The sequence below is a fragment of the Gasterosteus aculeatus genome, chromosome Y, assembly GCF_964276395.1.
Source record: "Gasterosteus aculeatus chromosome Y, fGasAcu3.hap1.1, whole genome shotgun sequence".
Taxonomy (NCBI): domain Eukaryota; kingdom Metazoa; phylum Chordata; class Actinopteri; order Perciformes; family Gasterosteidae; genus Gasterosteus; species Gasterosteus aculeatus.
The window spans coordinates 1,872,073-1,889,318 of record NC_135709.1 but is presented as its reverse complement, the minus strand read 5'-3'; the positions used below and the strand labels follow the sequence as shown (position 1 = coordinate 1,889,318).

The window sequence follows — 17,246 nt, the reverse complement described above, 5'->3', positions numbered from 1 at the left end:
CTCCAGGATTTGTAGTGCCAGGCTGCGTTAAAAGGCAAATGCGCACACACACAGACACACACACCTCCCTGACTGCACAGCTATAGTCCTGCTGGGCCTCGTATCATAACCCTCTGTTCTCCCTTAAATGCCTGGCATTTCTCACCTTCGTTCTGCACCTCCATCTCCCCCCCTGCTCGTCCCCATGGAGCATCTGAAAATAGCAGCCAGGGGAGAAGTGGGTCAGGTGCCATGTGAAGGTGTGTGTGTGTGTGTGTGTGTGTGTGTGTGTGTGTGCGCGGAGGGGTTCTGTGTGTAGGTAATTGGCCTGTCTGCAGCCTGACAAATGGTACAACTACACAATCTCTATGCCCCTAATTCTGAAGCTTTTATAATCAATATTTGTACAATATTTCTTAGACAAACATGTGATTGTGTTTGCAGACAGTTACATAATTAAATCTATAGACTTTTTTAATTGTGGTTGTTTTCACTTAAGATGTGTGTTTCTGTGCAAATAACCTCTTAAGACGACTATTCCAAAGTAAAAGAATTACATTAGGATAGTGTCGTTAAAAGCTTTATAAGGGCTGTTCAGTGGGAAAAATATGGTAAGCATAATTAGCCTAGAATCTGTGAATTACTGAAAGTTGTAATTTAAGAACCTCGGTGGATCAAGGTAGAGCTTGATGGTGTCAGCTTCTAAGTACTGTATAACATAGCATAACCTGCTATCCAAATCATCCAAAAACACAAAATTGTGAGGGAAGTCGGTCGAGACCACGCAGTGACGGCTGAGTGACGGCTAAACCTCCCGGCTGCTGCGGCGCGCTTTTCCTCTGGACACAATTTTCTCGAACCTTTGGAGGGATATATTTTTTGGATTCCAATGTCCAAATATCCTGACAAATAAAACGTTCTCGGGTCGTCGTGGTCAGCTAAATTACCTGTAATGTAAATGTAATGTACTTGTATTACTGTGCTATTATATTGTCATTATGATATCAGTGGCATAAAATGGTCGGAAAATGGCAATAATATCGTTTATCGCAAATAACGCAACGCAAATTTGATATCGTGGCAGCCCTAATCGTGGTTGTAAAACATTTGACTGTCGTAAGGCTTATCTAAATCAAAATGTACATATCATACTAAATGAAGTATTTCAGTTTTTTCTAAAAATTATTATATTCCTAGAAAATGTACTGTTTACTTTAAACCATATTGTCTATCCATGAAAACCAAACACATTAACACACATGTGCAACATACTTGGCACTAAATGGTTCTGCTTCTGAATTTGACTTTACTTATATCTATTTTAAATACACACTCATTTGTGTTTATAATCTGAGCCAATCATCCAGTTACTATGTGCAACCACGGCCAGCCGAGAAAGTCTCAACCTAGAGAGTAAGCTCTAAAAAGCTGAACGCAAACACAATCACACAACATATTGAGGGGAAATGTTTTCCACTCAGAAGAGGATCTTTGCCTCAGTAAATATCATTTATGCTGTTTGCCTGTGTTCATGTCACGTTATCGTGCTGACCTTCAGATGTTGCTTCACTTAACATTTGCATGTATAAAGGGAAGCAACTAGAATTCCACCTAGAATTTCAGAATAATTCCTAAATCCACATTCCAATGGTTTTCTTTTTGGTTCACATCGATTCTATCCGTCGTTTAGTCACGATGACAAATGTAAAACATCACTAGTGTTGAATGGCTTTGCAGTCCAACATATGATGCCACCGTGGGTTAGTTGTCTGACGTGGCTGCGCTCTACTTCAGTTTGTTAGGGTTTTGTCGCGAGATTGGATCCAGGAGCCCCGGAGAGCAACCGCAGCACATAAGTGGCATGCTGATGGGTGATTTATCACTGGGGCTCCCTGGACTTTACATCGTTGTCTTGGAAGATAAATGTGTACCATCGTTTCAACCTCAAACACATGTTTCACCTTTTTTTTTTAGGAAAAGAAATCGAAAAATGTGGCCTTTTAATATATAGACTGTAAATACACGTGCGTAAAGCATATACATGTATCAACTGGGTTAATCGCAGATCACGAAGCATCTTTTATTTAAGAGGTATTTATCTCAATTCAACCATTTGTCCTCTTGTTTCTTTCTAGGATTCAAGTGTCCTGTCTGCTCCAAGTCTGTGGCATCCAATGAAATGGAAGTTCACTTCATCATGTGTCTAAGCAAGCCACGCCTCTCTTATAATGGTAAGGAAAGCGTCTATCTCTTTCTGTAGGAACCTCTTCCATTTGGAACGCAGGAAAGAAATGATATGTTTTTGTCACATGTATACTGTGATACACTGATATACTCTGTGAGCTCATCCCCCCCACTGTCTCTCCTCTACGCCTGTTATTAAACCAACACAGGACTGATTGGATCTTGTGACTACTCATCTGTTACTCTGCGGTGTACTTCCGTGGTCCCTGTCCTTTAATCATCCCAGTGTCCCTGGTCATTGGATGTGCTCAATGCTACTGCTATCAGCGCTAGCATCATACAGCATGATACAGCATTTACATGAACACATTCAAAGTAATATTATGCACTCACCTCTTATGAGGGTTTTACTAGAATTAGATTAAACAAAATGAAATATAGCACCTAACTTACAGCATGACACCTTATTGAATGGAAGCCCTCGTATTATGGGTATTATAGTCTTTTTTTAATGTCCAATTGTGCAACCATAGCTCATAAAGGGAACAGTACAAAATGTAAGGCTGCACTGATTATGACATGAAATAGGAGGAAAAATGACAGTAGAAACAACATCTTGATGTATGTATACAATGTAGGGATGTCAACATAAATGCATTAATCTATGCGATTAATGTGGCCGAGATTAATGCGACAAAGTATTTTAACATAGTTAACGTACGTTTGTTTACTTCCGGGACCGACAAACACAGGAACTGTGCAGAGGAATTACTCCACGTATCAAACAGAAGGGGGTTGAGTGGCGAACGGACCACTTAAAGCACTGCTATGCTAAGCGTGCTGCAAGGCTAAGCTAGCTGCTAGGCTACTACATCATCTAGAGCAAATCTGCGTCAAACGGCGAAAGTTGCAAAAGTTAAAATTGTCTTGACATGGGACGGTTCCCTCGGCAGAGAAGTGTGATGTGAAGTCCGGTCCCACGATCCGAGCCAACAAGCTATCAAACGGGCTAACGGCTAGTATCATGTAGCGCTGGAAGTCATCCAGTCGCAGTTCCTGTAGAAGTCGGTGAAATTCACTGAGCCGTCTGTGGCTACAAAGAAGAGATGTTTTGACAGGCCAGCATGGATAGGAGAAACTAAGATGACATCTTTAATTTCTTTTGCGTGATCAACAGTCCAAAAACCTCCAAAAAAGTCTGGCAAAGCAGCAAATCATTACAGTAGTGAATGCATTTTAAGTAATTGTCATATTTATAGTTACTCAGCGTCCATGGTGATACCCTCAATGGACGGAATTAAAGCCTTTATAGTCCACTTCAGTTCCAGGACCGACCCCTGTTTGCTCGCCTGGAGACATGTGATTGCATGCAGCCGCGCTGCTTGTGGACCCCAGCGGCTCGTTGATTGACAAGTCATAGTTTGACTCAAAACTAGGCACATGTTCTGATCTGAAGCCTGAAGGTCACCTTGTAGAACTGTGTTGTGTGTGTGCACATGCTGTGTGATATCCACAAATATCACAAATACTAAATCCTGTAAAGTCCTCCGAGGCGGAGGCGGTTCACGGCTCCACCAACAGCATTCGACTGGGCCCATGAGGCCAGCGCAGTAAAGAACAATTCTCGTTTAGTGCCTCCAGCCGGACTCGGAGCGTGATGGGAACGAGGAGAGAGTGACAGAGACGGGAAAGAGGAGGGTGAAACTGTCCAGAGTGATGGAGCACCCTCATAGCTGATAACGGATGAGGGGAGAGGGTAAAAGGAGAAGGACTCCCACAATTCCTCTTCTTTTTTTGACGGCTCAGTCTGTCGTGTCACACTTTATTTCCACCAAAGTCGGTCCCGCTGTTCTCTGTGTCCTCTGTCTCGCTGTGTAATCTTTGTCTCTCCCTCTCTCTTGGGTTTTTGAGAAGCCCAAAACGGCCCGCGCTAGAGCTTATCTTGTTTCCCACCACGCTCACAGCGCTATTGTCAATCACCTGAGCCCGCTAACTGTTGCGCGTCAGCACATCTCAGCAAGGTCATCACTCACTTACTGTGCGATATACGCAGGAATCTAAACGGATGGGAAAGACAAATATTTCATAATAAAGTTCCAATGATAGCTAATGGAAGGTTCCTCTGCATTTGGCGTGCTTCTCACTATAAAAGGTCCAGCGGCATCTGTCAATTTAATTAATTAATTAATTTAAAAGAGTCTTTTCATCCTTCTACATCTGTCTTTACAAGAAAGATCTCAGTTATGTTCAAGGAAACAAACCTACTTTAGTTAGTTTAAGGAGAAGATCGTGAGATATTTGGTTAGGTTTCGTTACCAAAAGTGCTCATTCATTTTGATGTTCTATTTTGAGATGGTAAACTTCTAACATGTTTAATGGTAAAACATCAAGTCTGGCCTTTCAAATCTCGAAAGTATCCCATGTGAAGGTGTATCTCTGGATCTCTGGAGTTCTCTGCTGTATGATACTACAATCATTCAAACCCTGGGTCACTAACATTAGAGAAACAAACAAGTTTGCCAGAGAAAAAATATCTAAATGATTTAACTGAAAAAGCCTGTGAAAGCAGTAGGGAGCATTGGCTCTTAAAATTGCCAAATCTAGCGAGAAAGTCTTAATTTGTCAACCCTGACAGCCAATCCCTTCAGGGCCCCTCTCCAAAGCCACACCCCCAAAAGTTTGATCGATAGACAAACAGTTAGACAGGTAGGTAGATACATAGATAAACAGTTAGATAGATAGATAGATAGATAGATAGGTAGACAGATAGGTAGGTAGATAGATACATAGATAGATAGGTAGACTGATAGGTAGGTAGGTAGGTAGGTAGGTAGGTAGGTAGATAGATAGGTAGACTGATAGGTAGGTAGATAGATAGATACATAGATAGATAGGTAGACTGATAGGTAGGTAGGTAGGTAGATAGATAGGTAGACTGATAGGTAGGTAGGTAGGTAGATAGATAGGTAGACTGATAGGTAGGTAGGTAGGTAGATAGATAGGTAGACTGATAGGTAGGTAGGTAGGTAGATAGATAGGTAGACTGATAGGTAGGTAGGTAGGTAGATAGATAGGTAGACTGATAGGTAGGTAGATAGATAGATACATAGATAGATAGGTAGACTGATAGGTAGGTAGGTAGGTAGATAGATAGGTAGACTGATAGGTAGGTAGATAGATACATAGATAGATAGGTAGATAAATAGGTAGGTAGGTAGGTAGGTAGATAGATAGATAGACAGACTGATATAACCTCCAAATATAAATTCTAGAATACTTTCTTAGAAGCTTATTCGTTATTACTTAATCATGTTAGTTGTTGTTGTAAACCGCTGCTCTAAATCCCACGTTACAGATAAGGTAAGTAGAGAAGATAGTAAAATGGAAGTCCATGAGGTTTTACCTCCTGAAGATGTATTGCGGTTAAACAGCAGACACTCTCCTTACATATTCTCTTCACACCAATGACAACAAGGTGAAATAACTCCACGATGTGACACCTGAAGCTCCATCTTCGCCGCTCTGAATGAGCAGTAGATTTACCAATTTCAGCTTTAATCCTGCACAAATCTAAAAGCACTAAACCTAATGAAAACACGCAAACCGCATGAGATGACCACTGGGTCTTTTCGGGGCTTTGACATTGCATGATGACATTTCAATGCCTCCCACTAAAAATAGCCCCCACGCACAGAGAGGGGGGACAGATGCACTCCGAGAAGTCAGAAGCGTTTCTGGGGACCCACAAATGAAGACCATGAGAGAAAGAGACAGGAGACGTGCTCTCTGCCTCCTGCAGCTCTGGTCGACGGAGGACACGGGGAGACAAGAAACTCCTCTAACTCATAATTGATGTTAAGGTGTTGGTTGCCAAATGTCTGTTGGCGAGCCAGCAACTGGGGGAGACAGTTTAAAGTCAGGAGGGAAACGGAAGGGGGCGGCAAGGTGAGGAGAAGGCCGGTGATTGTGAGACCACCTCCTAATTCAAACGGTTACATCGATTGAATTTCTCCCTCATTCGCTGTAGCCCTCACCAAACCATCACTACCTGAATTCCAAAGCATCCACCGTCTGCATCAATACAGGGAGTCAGTGGGAAGGTAGTAAAGCCTGTCTACTGCTCGATATGATTGTCGGCCTGGGTGTGACATTCACGCTGAACAGTTTGAGAAGATTTCAAAGCCTCTGCACATCTAAAATCGGCGTACATAGAAAAACAATGTGCGTCAGTGTGCGTTTCTAGTGTGTGTTTCTAGCGACTCGCCCGGTTTGTGGACTGTCCTTATGAACCCCCGAGTTCAGCGATATTATCGTGGCTTACTGCCGCTGAACCGCTGAACAGAGGTGACCTTTTTTTGGAATGCTGAGTGACGTGGAGTTAGAAGACGCTTCACGCTTCATTCAGCAGGAGGCTGCAGCCTGATTTTCAGCGATTGGCCGTCTCTAGCGATTCGTCCAGGTGTGATCAAAGCCACCGAATGCCACTGTTTTGTTTCTATATATATATATAGTACATGTGTGGTTTGAAAACCAACTGTTTCCATGTTCATTTTGAAACATAAAAACATGCATAGTGAATGGTCGTCATCTGTTTCATTTGTATATCCAGTAAATATTTGATTTTAATGTTCATGTTTCCTTTGCAAGCATCCCATGAAGTTTGATCTGTAGTATAAAGTCATTTTCCCCATTTTAAAAACAGGACACACTTCTATTGAAAAAACAATATTACAAAATTTGGTTTTCCACATTTGTTATACATTCATTTACTATTTAACTAATATATTCCCTCACTTTTGTGAAGCCAACACTTAAGCTGAAGCCGTTAAACCCAGGACCTTCTTGCCGTGTCTTTGTCCGTCTAACTCTTGCTATGACATTTAAGGCGTGATTCATTGTATCCAGAAGATAACCCCCAATGGCTTCGTTGTATCCAGGATCAGGAAACATTTATTACCAACATATGTCAGACATACAAGGAATTTGACTTGGCGGTTGGTGCATAAAAGCAGATAGTTAGACAACCCAGAGGATAACGTCCAATGGCCACCTAACCTTTAAATTAAATTAGTTGTAGTCAAGAAACAGACAAATTTCAATGAAATTCACGGAGCATGTTCATGCTCACCAGAGTTTGAAGTATCTTCATATTAAATCCTCCTCTAGACCCCTCCACCACAAATCATTAAAGTGAAGATTCAAAGTGTTTTTTAATACTCCCAACGGGTTAAACACTTTTTATTTTATGGCCCCATTTGTCGCAAGACAGACAGAAGAGGAAAGAGAGAATAGACAGAACAAACAAGAAGGGTGGCGGTATCAGTCATTGTTTAGTCCTCTCGCAGACTCAGTAATTAGGACTGGAGCAAAGGAGGAAGTCCACTGATGTCACTGTAGAGCCACCAAACATCAGACATGACCATGGTGATTACCATTGTAACCATGACGATGCAGGTCCTCTAACCCTTATCAGAGCCATACCCTATGGTTTTAGGGAACTTGTTTAATTCGAGAGTAGCAGCTAACAGTTACGCTAATCTTTGGTGTTTTCAAATAGTTTTATTTTGAATAAAACCATTGTAAAATTGTTTAACAGATTTAGTTGTTGTGGAAGACACGGGCGGATAGAATGTGTAGTTCTGGAAGGCATGGACCCACGCGTGTCAGTCTCTTTAGGCTGGTACAGAAAGACCTAGATGCTCCTCCTGTAAACCGGATATTGGGTCATAGGCTGCCAGAGATCAAGATCTATTTATAGATTATCAATACAATCTGATAATCACTGTGAGTCTGTGGAGATTAGTCTGAACTGTGGTTATTCCCTGGTCCAGTAAGGGCACCACCTCCGGATGACCTACTTCACAAAAACATTTCGTGAATGAAGGAATCACAATTGAACAACGCTCTTCATTTGATTATTGGAGCTTTCCTCTTTTCTTGGACTTAAGATATAATGCTTTTGCCCCTCACAGTCAGATATGGACTGTTTTGGAAGTTGATTAATCCTGGTTTGGAATTATTTGCTCAGGAAATCTTGCGAGTAGGAGGAGTAGAGCTGCTGTGTTATCATCTCATAGCGTATATGTAGAATCCTGAGATTTTAGCCACAGCAGAGAGACGCTGTATGGTTTCAGGCCGGGGGGCACAAAGGGCTGAGTTACTGTGGACAATAGAGTAAAAGTAGGGTCAGAAGAGGCGACAGATAGACGGAGGGAGGAAGGCGGGAGGAGCAGGGGAGTTTGCGGAGTAACTAAGCTGATTTACAGTCAGAGCATCCCGTATATCTTCTGTCTCCTATTCTATGCATCTATCTACCCATCCATCTATATATCTATCCATCTATCTACCTCTATATCTATCCATTTATCTACCTCTATATCTATCTACCTCTATATCTATCCATTTATCTACCTCTATATCTATCTACCTCTATATCTATCCATCTATCTACCTCTATATCTATCCACCCATCTACCGCTATTTCTCTTTCTATATCCATCTACCTCTATATCTATCTGTATCAATCTCTAAATCCAATTCAATTTTTGTGTTGAGTTTAGTATGATTAAAATTGACTGTGGTTTGCTACAATTTGCTTCAATGATCGCAAAATGGAATGTCAGAGTCAGTCAGTGGGGGACCGGGCTCTGTTGATGAGCCCGACTGCCGACGGGAAGAAACGTGGCGGGAGGTCTTAGTCCTGATGGACCTCAGCCTCCTGCCAGATGGAAGGGGCACAAACAGGTTTTGTCCGGGGTGAGAGGGGTTGGCTACCATCTTTTTAGCTCGCTTCAGAGACCTGGAAGCGAACAAGTCCTGCAGGGACGGCAGATTGCAGCCGATCACCTTCTCTGCAGAGCGGATGACCCGCTGAAGCCTGCCCTTGTCCTTGGCAGTGGCTGCAGCGTACCATACGGTGATGGAGGAGCAGAGGATGGACGTATAAAAGTGCACCATCATCGTCTTTGGCAGGTTGAATTTCTTCAGCTGCCTCAGGAAGAACAACCTCTGCTGAGCCTTCTTGGTGATGGAGCTGATGTTCAGCTCCCACTTGAGGTCCTGGGTGATGATGGAGCCCAGGAAACGGAAGGAATCCACAATAGTGATGGGGGAGTCACACAGGGTAATGGAGGAGGGTGGGGCTCTGTTCCTCCTGAAATCCACAACCATCTCCACTGTCTTTAGAGCGTTGAGCTCCAGGTTGTTGTGGCTGCACCACGACACCAGATGGTCAGACCCCCACCTGTAGGCGGACTCGTCCCCACCAGAGACTAGTCCAATGAGGGTGGTGTCATCCGCAAACTTCAGGAGCTTGACGGACTGGTGGCTGGAGGTGCAGCTGTTGGTGTACAGGGAGAAGAGCAGAGGGGAGAGAACGCAGCATTGGGGGGAACCGGTGCTGATGGTCCGAGAGGCTGAGACATGTTTCCCCAGCTTCACGTGCTGCTTCCTGTCAGACAGGAAGTCTGTGATCCACTTGCAGGTGGAGGCGGGCACGTGCAGCTGGGCGAGTTTGTCCTGCAGCAGAGACGGGATGATGGTGTTGAAGGCAGAGCTGAAGTCCACAAACGGGATCCTGGCGTAGGTTCCTGGGGAGTCCAGATGCTGGAGGATGTAGTGGAGGGCCATGTTGACAGCATCGTCCACAGACCTGTTGGCTCTGTAGGCGAACGGCAGGGGGTCCAGGAGGGGGTCGGTGAGGGACTTCAGGTGGGACAGGACTAGCCGTTCAAAAGACTTCATGACTACAGAGGTCAGGGCGACGGGCCTGTAGTCATTGAGTCCTGTGGTCCTGGTCTTCTTGGGAACAGGGATGATGGTGGAGGCCTTGAAGCAGGCTGGCAGGCACCTTTGACTATAATGTCCAGTAATTCCACAGAAGAAAGAAAAAAAGTTGGAAGTAATTCCGCTGGAGTTGTTCCTCGGATGTTCAAGAGCTGATCTCTGGTGAAAGAGCTCCGGGAATCGCAACAGGAAACATAATCAACAACAAAAACAACCACAAACAAAGCGCACCGAAGCACCGTGGCGGCCATTGTCGGCGCCATCTTCATGATAAGCAAACCCTGCGTCTAGAGGGCCTAAGTTATCCCAGCGTCTACCCTCATGCTTTGACCTACGGCCTAATGAATACGTTCAGTGGATTCCTTTCCTTCTAGTAAAGTTGTTTCTTTGAATGAGGCATCATTAAGATCCACATTTACTTGCAGGCTCGCTTCTTCTTTATGTCCTTTGAAGACACGTTCGGTTCCTTGGTGCATTACTACCACTAACTGTCATTTATCATTGAGTAGCATGAAACCCACCACGAATATACTGTAAGTCCCATTTCATCAAGCCTAAAAACCTATTTTAACATAATAAATTGTTTTATCCTTTATATAAAAAGTATTATATCTCCTCTTAATCAAATTAATAACATGGGCCCATGGTTTTTCATTTTGTTTTGTCTTAAATGCATCCAAAAATAATTATTCATGGCTGCCAACGTGAGGAGTAGAATTCTATTAATATGGTTCAACATTTGCAGTTGCCAATTTACAGCCTGTCATGAACCTCAGCTCCTCAGCTCAATAGTATTGCTATGGCTCTTATTTATTTATTGCTGAAACAGAGACATCAAAACCTCAAAAAGCAGCAGATCTTCACACATCTTTAGAGACTTAGAGAGAATGTCCTCGTGCAAAGGTCCGCAACATCTGACTGATGTCTTAGGGCCATGATTTAGTTCCATAAAAAGACATTAAATGCAGATGTTAAAACAGTTGGTTTAAATACAATAAAGGCAGTTTAATTAAATAGTATCTCAACTACGTTTATTGTCAGGATTGAGTATAAATAAGAAATTCACCGGTGAATCATTTCAGGGACCTCTGTGGTTATCAAATCACGTGTCTCAGCTCTGTTCCTCTCTGTTAACATCACTGTCGTGCTGTGAATTCATGTCTCGGGATTTGGATCATGTTGAGTTCTTTTAGGGTTTTTCTTCTGCCTTCGTTCCAGATGTGTCACATGACGATGCTGATTTTCAACAGTCACCGCGGCTTTTCTGTGGTTCCCTGTTTCGCTTTAAATACCACGTGAATTAATACATTGTGAATGTAATTTAATACCCACCGCGAGGGCGCAGACAAAGAGAACAGCGATGGCAAACAATCAAATCAAATCAATCAAATTCCCTGGTTGTTTCGGCACCAAAAGACGACGCGCAAAGAGGAAGTAAACAAGCCGGTAATTGGTGAGAAGCTGCGACCGGCTTGGCTTTAATTGCCTCACGGAGGATTAGGAGCTGAGCTCCGGGCTTCTGCTCCGGCAGTCGGCTGATCTCAGTGGAGTGGAGCAGCAGCCGGGCTGCAGGGTCTTTGGGACGTGCTCCACTGTGACACGAGGTGTTGTGAGATAACACGTCGTACTATATCATCTCATTGTTTCAGGTTCATAGATCAATGGTTTGTATGTTGCAAACAGGACGTCTATTCAGACGGTTTGGTGATGAACGCACCATGTGCAAAAAGTGCGTGTGCAGGTCCTTATGGTTAGGGGAGTTTCAAAATATAAACCAGATATTATCAAACTAGTTTGGGAATCTGCTCTCGAAATACAATCATGGCACATATGCTCTATTTTTCAAAGACACAACGCTTGTTCATTTAGTAAATGATGGTCAATTTAGAGTCAAAGTAAGTATGCTGGAGAGCAGTGGTTCCAAAACTGGGGAGAGGGACCCACGGGATGGGACGCGGTGTGGCCTAAAACACGGCCACGGCAAAGAGATCCGTCTTTCGTCTTGCGTGGATCCTTATGAAAAAAGCCAGTTTTTTCGGCGTATTCCTCTGTCCACCGTCTGAAGTCAGGCTGGACCTCCGCAGGTCTCTGCGTCTCCTCCAGTGAGACCTCGGGGTCTGGGTTGCACCCTAAATTGTCAGTGGGTGTGGCTATTGTGTTGCCGCCCCCTGCTGGCAAAACTACCATGGTTCGTGTCAGAACTTTAACCCTCTCACTGCGTTATTTCACTATTAAAAATTAGTTTTAGCCTCCTAAATAATGTCTAATTCAGCATCTGGTTTTACCCGACCCCACCGTCTTGTGTAAATTCTGGTTGCAAAACCCCAAAAAACCAAATGAAGACAGCAAAAAAAACTCAATACTGGTATCGTGATCAGCACTCGGCATTTATTTATTGTCGTTCATTTAGAGAGAGAGAGAGAGATCTGTGGTCTTAGTTAATTTACTTACTTTATCATCTTTGTTACTTCATTTACTTATTTGTAGGTAATATGTTGTTAAATATGTTTAAACCTAAATGAATTACCTATACAAGCAGTTATGTCGCGTTGTATTTATTTGTCCTGTTGTCGACGTGCCAACCAGGTATTCGAATATATGTGTTTTTTTAAAGCGAATATTCAAATGTCATTTTTGAGCAATTTTTACAGCCCTACTGGTCTATGGTTTCAGTATTTGTTTAACGCCCCCTGAAGGACCTAGAATGTTGGGGCTGCCAAAACTCCATATGACTTTTATGTCCTTTTGTGTTTTTCTTTACATAGCCGGTTTCTTTCATTATTTTTAACCATATTAATTATTTGCCGTTATTTGGGCTTCATTTTATCCCAGTTTAGCCGGAATGAATGTAAAATCTCTCCTATGAAAAACAGAATCCACATTTGAGACGTAAAAATTCTAAATTTAAACCATTCCATACTCTATGGGCACGCCTTCAATGCCGGGACAAGAAATAGGAATATTCTGTGAAAGACAGAAAGAGGAAACCGATCCAAGGCTGAAACCCAAAAACCAACAACTGTGTAATGCTGCGCACTGCTCTCTGCTGTCACAGGCGGAAATTGACGCTTTCTTTGTTGCATACTAATATGTGCTTTGCTGTGTGTGTGTGTGTGTGTGTGTGTGTGCGTCGCTGCCACCTTAGATGACGTGCTGGCAAGAGATGCCGGTGAGTGTGTGATCTGTCTAGAGGAACTGCAGCAAGGGGACACCATAGCCAGACTGCCATGCCTCTGCATCTACCACAAAAGGTGACACACACACACACACACACACACACACACACATGCCTTTTATAAAATTGTGCACGTTTAAAAAATCGCAGCATTCCTTGGGCAGTTGTTTCTCTTCCCCCAAAAAGAGTACTAGCGGTTATTAGAATGCGTTTGGCTGCCATCGGCTCCAAACTGTGTGCGAGAGATTTGCCTCATCACCGTCGCAATTGGACTCGATATCGAATCGAACCCATTGTGTCCGATGCCGGGACTAACGGTCCATCCTGAGTCCTAAAGGTCAATGGCAAACCGTGACCCTTCAAGCAGCTGCTCATCTCAGAGGAAGGAAAACTAAGTCGGCTCCGTGCTTTGTGGCCTGAGCGCAAACTTTTCTCCATGTGTAGTGAAATCTGGTAGACGTCATTTCTTTCACACCGCACAGGAAAATGTCGTTTTTCAGCTCACCTGACAGGTAAAGTCGCTAATTAATTGACTTTGTAAAAGGTCACCTTGTTTCGCTTCTAAAGCCGTTATCATTCGCCTACTGAACATTTCTTGACTATATGAGTATTTTTATATTTTGCTTCACATTTAAAAAATATGTTTTTTTACATATATAAATGTAGACTATCAATGTGATGTTGCAAGTGAAACACATTGGATTTCATACATACAATTACTTTTATTTTGTACATTTATTAGACAGCAATACCGAAAATATTTTTCATTCAAATAACGCATACGGTCAACCGTAGTATTGTTAAACATAAAACCTGTTAACGTGATAATATAGTCGTAAAATCAGCTCCTCGCTACACTACAGAATACTGCTACACCGTATACAATATGTTTGTCATTTAAAAATCTGTATGTTATAAAAAAAAAATCTCTTTTCTTATATAACCAGCAATATTTTCAATGGAATACTTTCAAATTGTCATTTTTACTTTTCCTTTAAATAGCTTTTTTCAATTGAGTGAAGGATCTTCTCCGATCCAAACAACAGTAACAACGGAGAGAGGACAGTAAACGCCGCGTTTGTATGTTTTCGGGCCTCTGTGGCGCTGAACCCCTCCACGACGGCAGTGGTTGTCTCATGACTCATGTCTCTACAGCTGCATAGACTCGTGGTTCGAGATCAACCGGTCCTGCCCCGAGCACCCCTCCGACTGAGCGATCAGCGGGCGCCCTCTGAATGCTGTTCAAGGTGAGACACACATTTCAGCTAGACGTCCCCAAATCACTCGTGGTGACAAACGGGAATCACCTCTAACGTTTATACGGCGATGTAATAAACGGATACTGTTGAATCGATGCACCCTTTTTCTAGGTCAAGCATAATAATATGTTGCCCGATGAACCACAGGTGCACATTATCTGTATGTCTCTAATTACAGGACAAGTCGGGGATCCTGCCGTGGACGTCTGGACACAGACGTCACCAAATCTGATGAACCCATCAAAGCGCCCAACTCATGCTTATCCCGCCGGAATCCATCCCCCTAACCGAGATCATGAATCCCTAAAATCCACTAAAAGGGGCCCCTCCCCAGGCCCCTGGTGTCACATCTGCTCCAGGCTAACAGCGCTACATTAGCCGCAGGCTAACAGCCCTTCATCCCAACGCAGCAGCTCGCCTTCCACCTCGCGTCTGTGACCCGTCTGTGATCCGTGTCCAACCCCCGGGAGGGGGAGGAGGGGGGGGCAGGAGGGGGAGACGAAGGAAACCACAGAGGAAAGGAGGACGGCGGCGAAGGATGGGGAGGAAAATCCAAAAGTCCCTGAATCATTCTTAGATCTGGTTTGCGCACAGCTGAGCAGGCGGGGGGGGGGGGAGATGGAGGGATGAGGAACTAACTGGGGGGGGGTCGGCTGGATGTTTGGGGCGGCGTCCTGAAGATGGAGGACCGAGCGGTCTGAGCACGCTCGGTCCTGGTCGGGAGGGAGGGAGGACGCGCCCAGCAGTGTAGATTACGCTCCTTTTGTGTAACGTGTGTGTGTGTGTGTGTGAGAGATACAGCGTGACTGACTGGGACAGTGCCGTGTGTGTGTGTGTGTGTGTGTGTGTGTGTGTGTGTGTGTGTGTGTGTCAGTGTATTGAAATGTTTACAGTGTAGGTGTCCATGTTCCCTGCGTGCGGCCGGCAGTCCTCCCTTTACTTTGCTGATGTTTACAGCCACAGAGAGGCTTCGCTCTCTCGGCCCTTTTCTTTTCTAGATCTGCCACATTTGTGATGAGTCATTGTCGCTGTGAGTGTGCGTCTTCACGCGTACGACTGATTGTGTGTGTGTGTGTGTGTGTGTGTGTGGGTGTGTGATTCCGAAGGCGCCTCTTGGTCGCTACCCCCCCCCCTCGCGCCTAGCGTAGGTCTGGCTGACTGTGACTGGAGACGCGAGCCACTCGGACCCGGAAGGAAAAAAAAAAAAGGACAGGAGCCCGACTATGGATCCACCTGACGGGGATTATTTATTCATTTGTTCGTATTTAACAATATTTGTTTAATATTCCAATCACGTGAGGTGTCACCCACTCTTCAGAGAGCCGATGTACGAAGACTTCTACAAAATCAACGTATGAGCAAACTGCATTTACAAAGCTACTGTAAACAAATGGTGGAATAAATTGTGCTAGATGACGGGCTCTTATTTTCTTAAGTTTGAGGTGTGTGCGTGCGTCGGCAGGTAACGGGGCGCGCCGCGGCAGGTGAGTCTGGACGTGACGGATCCTCTTTCTCCGAGGCCGCGAGTAATCCAATGCCCGTTAGTCGTTTTTTTAATATTTCACAGAATGCCGTCTGACAGGAAAAGGCCTTTTGTCACAAGATTCTTTTCACCTGCAAGTTTACTTCAAACGATTCTCCGGATGTTCCTTTTAGTAAAAGTAGAGGAATCCCTCGGGGGATTATTCCACAATATTTTTGAAGTTCATGAGTCAGCAGTTTTGCACTTCAGGTTTCTTTGTAAGTGGATGTTTTTTTTTTTTTAACTAAACTAAAAACAACTTGACAGTTTTTGATCTAATATTGACGGAGAATTTAAAAGTTGCTGCTAAAAAAATCAAAAAGGACCAGATGTTTTCAAGCTCTCCTCTCCAGTTGAAACAATGTTTCCCTTTAAGTCTTCATTGACTGATTTCGCCTGAAAGTACCTTGATGATAAGTATTGATTTTACTTGAATCTACTTCATAAAAACTCACCTTCTGAAGCCGACAGGCAAACTGCCTCCGATGTGATACGTTGGGACTTTACCATTTAAGCTCATACATCCTATACCTTTTTTTAAAGGATATTAAAGTCGGCGAATACAGTGGCGATTTCAGAATAAAAGCCCCAACAACAAAATTTCAGCCGGTCAACGAAAGAAGCGTGTCGGGGGTCTGGAGTGACAGATTGTTGTCATCGCTCTCTGGCTGCACATCAGCAAGCTTCATGACTTTGCCTCAGAGAATCTGATTTCATACATTCCTTCAAATAGCTGCCTCTCGGTTCCTCGTGTGATGTGAACTCTTTCAATCACATTTTTGTTTTTTATCATAACATCACACCTTTTAAAGCACATGGTGTTATGATGCCTTCTCTTTGCTCCATGTTCAAGTCCTTAAAGATAGAGGGTTCAAAACGCAATATTATAAAATGGGTTAAATGATCAATGTCATCAGTGCGGCCCATTAGAAAAAACGAGAAGCATGTAGCATGCACGTGTCTCATCTGTATTGTTATTGTGCTCAAACAGCTTGCTGATGGACATTCTTAGGACTTTGAAGTTGTAACGGTAATCTTCTGACCTCTACTGGTTTAATTCATAGTTGCATATTACTGTACTAGTACCTTTTGTTATAGTAGTGTGACATGGTGTCATTCTACACACAAGAGCCGGGAATGATCTGCAGCCAGAGACAAATCGTCACGACCAGACAACGGCCCTGAACCCAAATCCACATCTCCGGAGACGATGTTCGAAATGTATTAACAATAAAAGGCAGCAACTGAAAATCACTCTTGATAGACGAAAAAAGGCCCTAAGCTAAATTTAAGAACAAAAGGATCTAGAAAATAAACACTAGGCTGAAAAAACGAAGGAGAG

The 17,246-nt window shown here is 43.6% G+C and overlaps 1 protein-coding gene across 1 annotated transcript in view; it reads left to right on the top strand.

The window, feature by feature from the left end:
* The window catches only part of LOC120809151 (E3 ubiquitin-protein ligase znrf1), a 35,112-nt gene extending 19,314 nt beyond the window's left edge, over positions 1-15,798 (top strand). Inside the window, exons 2-5 of the mRNA XM_078097162.1 lie at positions 2,115-2,210; positions 13,094-13,199; positions 14,279-14,370; positions 14,561-15,798. Coding sequence (XP_077953288.1) covers positions 2,115-2,210; positions 13,094-13,199; positions 14,279-14,336 — 260 coding nt within the window. The 3' untranslated portion in view covers positions 14,337-14,370; positions 14,561-15,798. The remainder of the gene's footprint in view (positions 1-2,114; positions 2,211-13,093; positions 13,200-14,278; positions 14,371-14,560) is intronic.
* Positions 15,799-17,246: the final 1,448 nt, after the last annotated feature.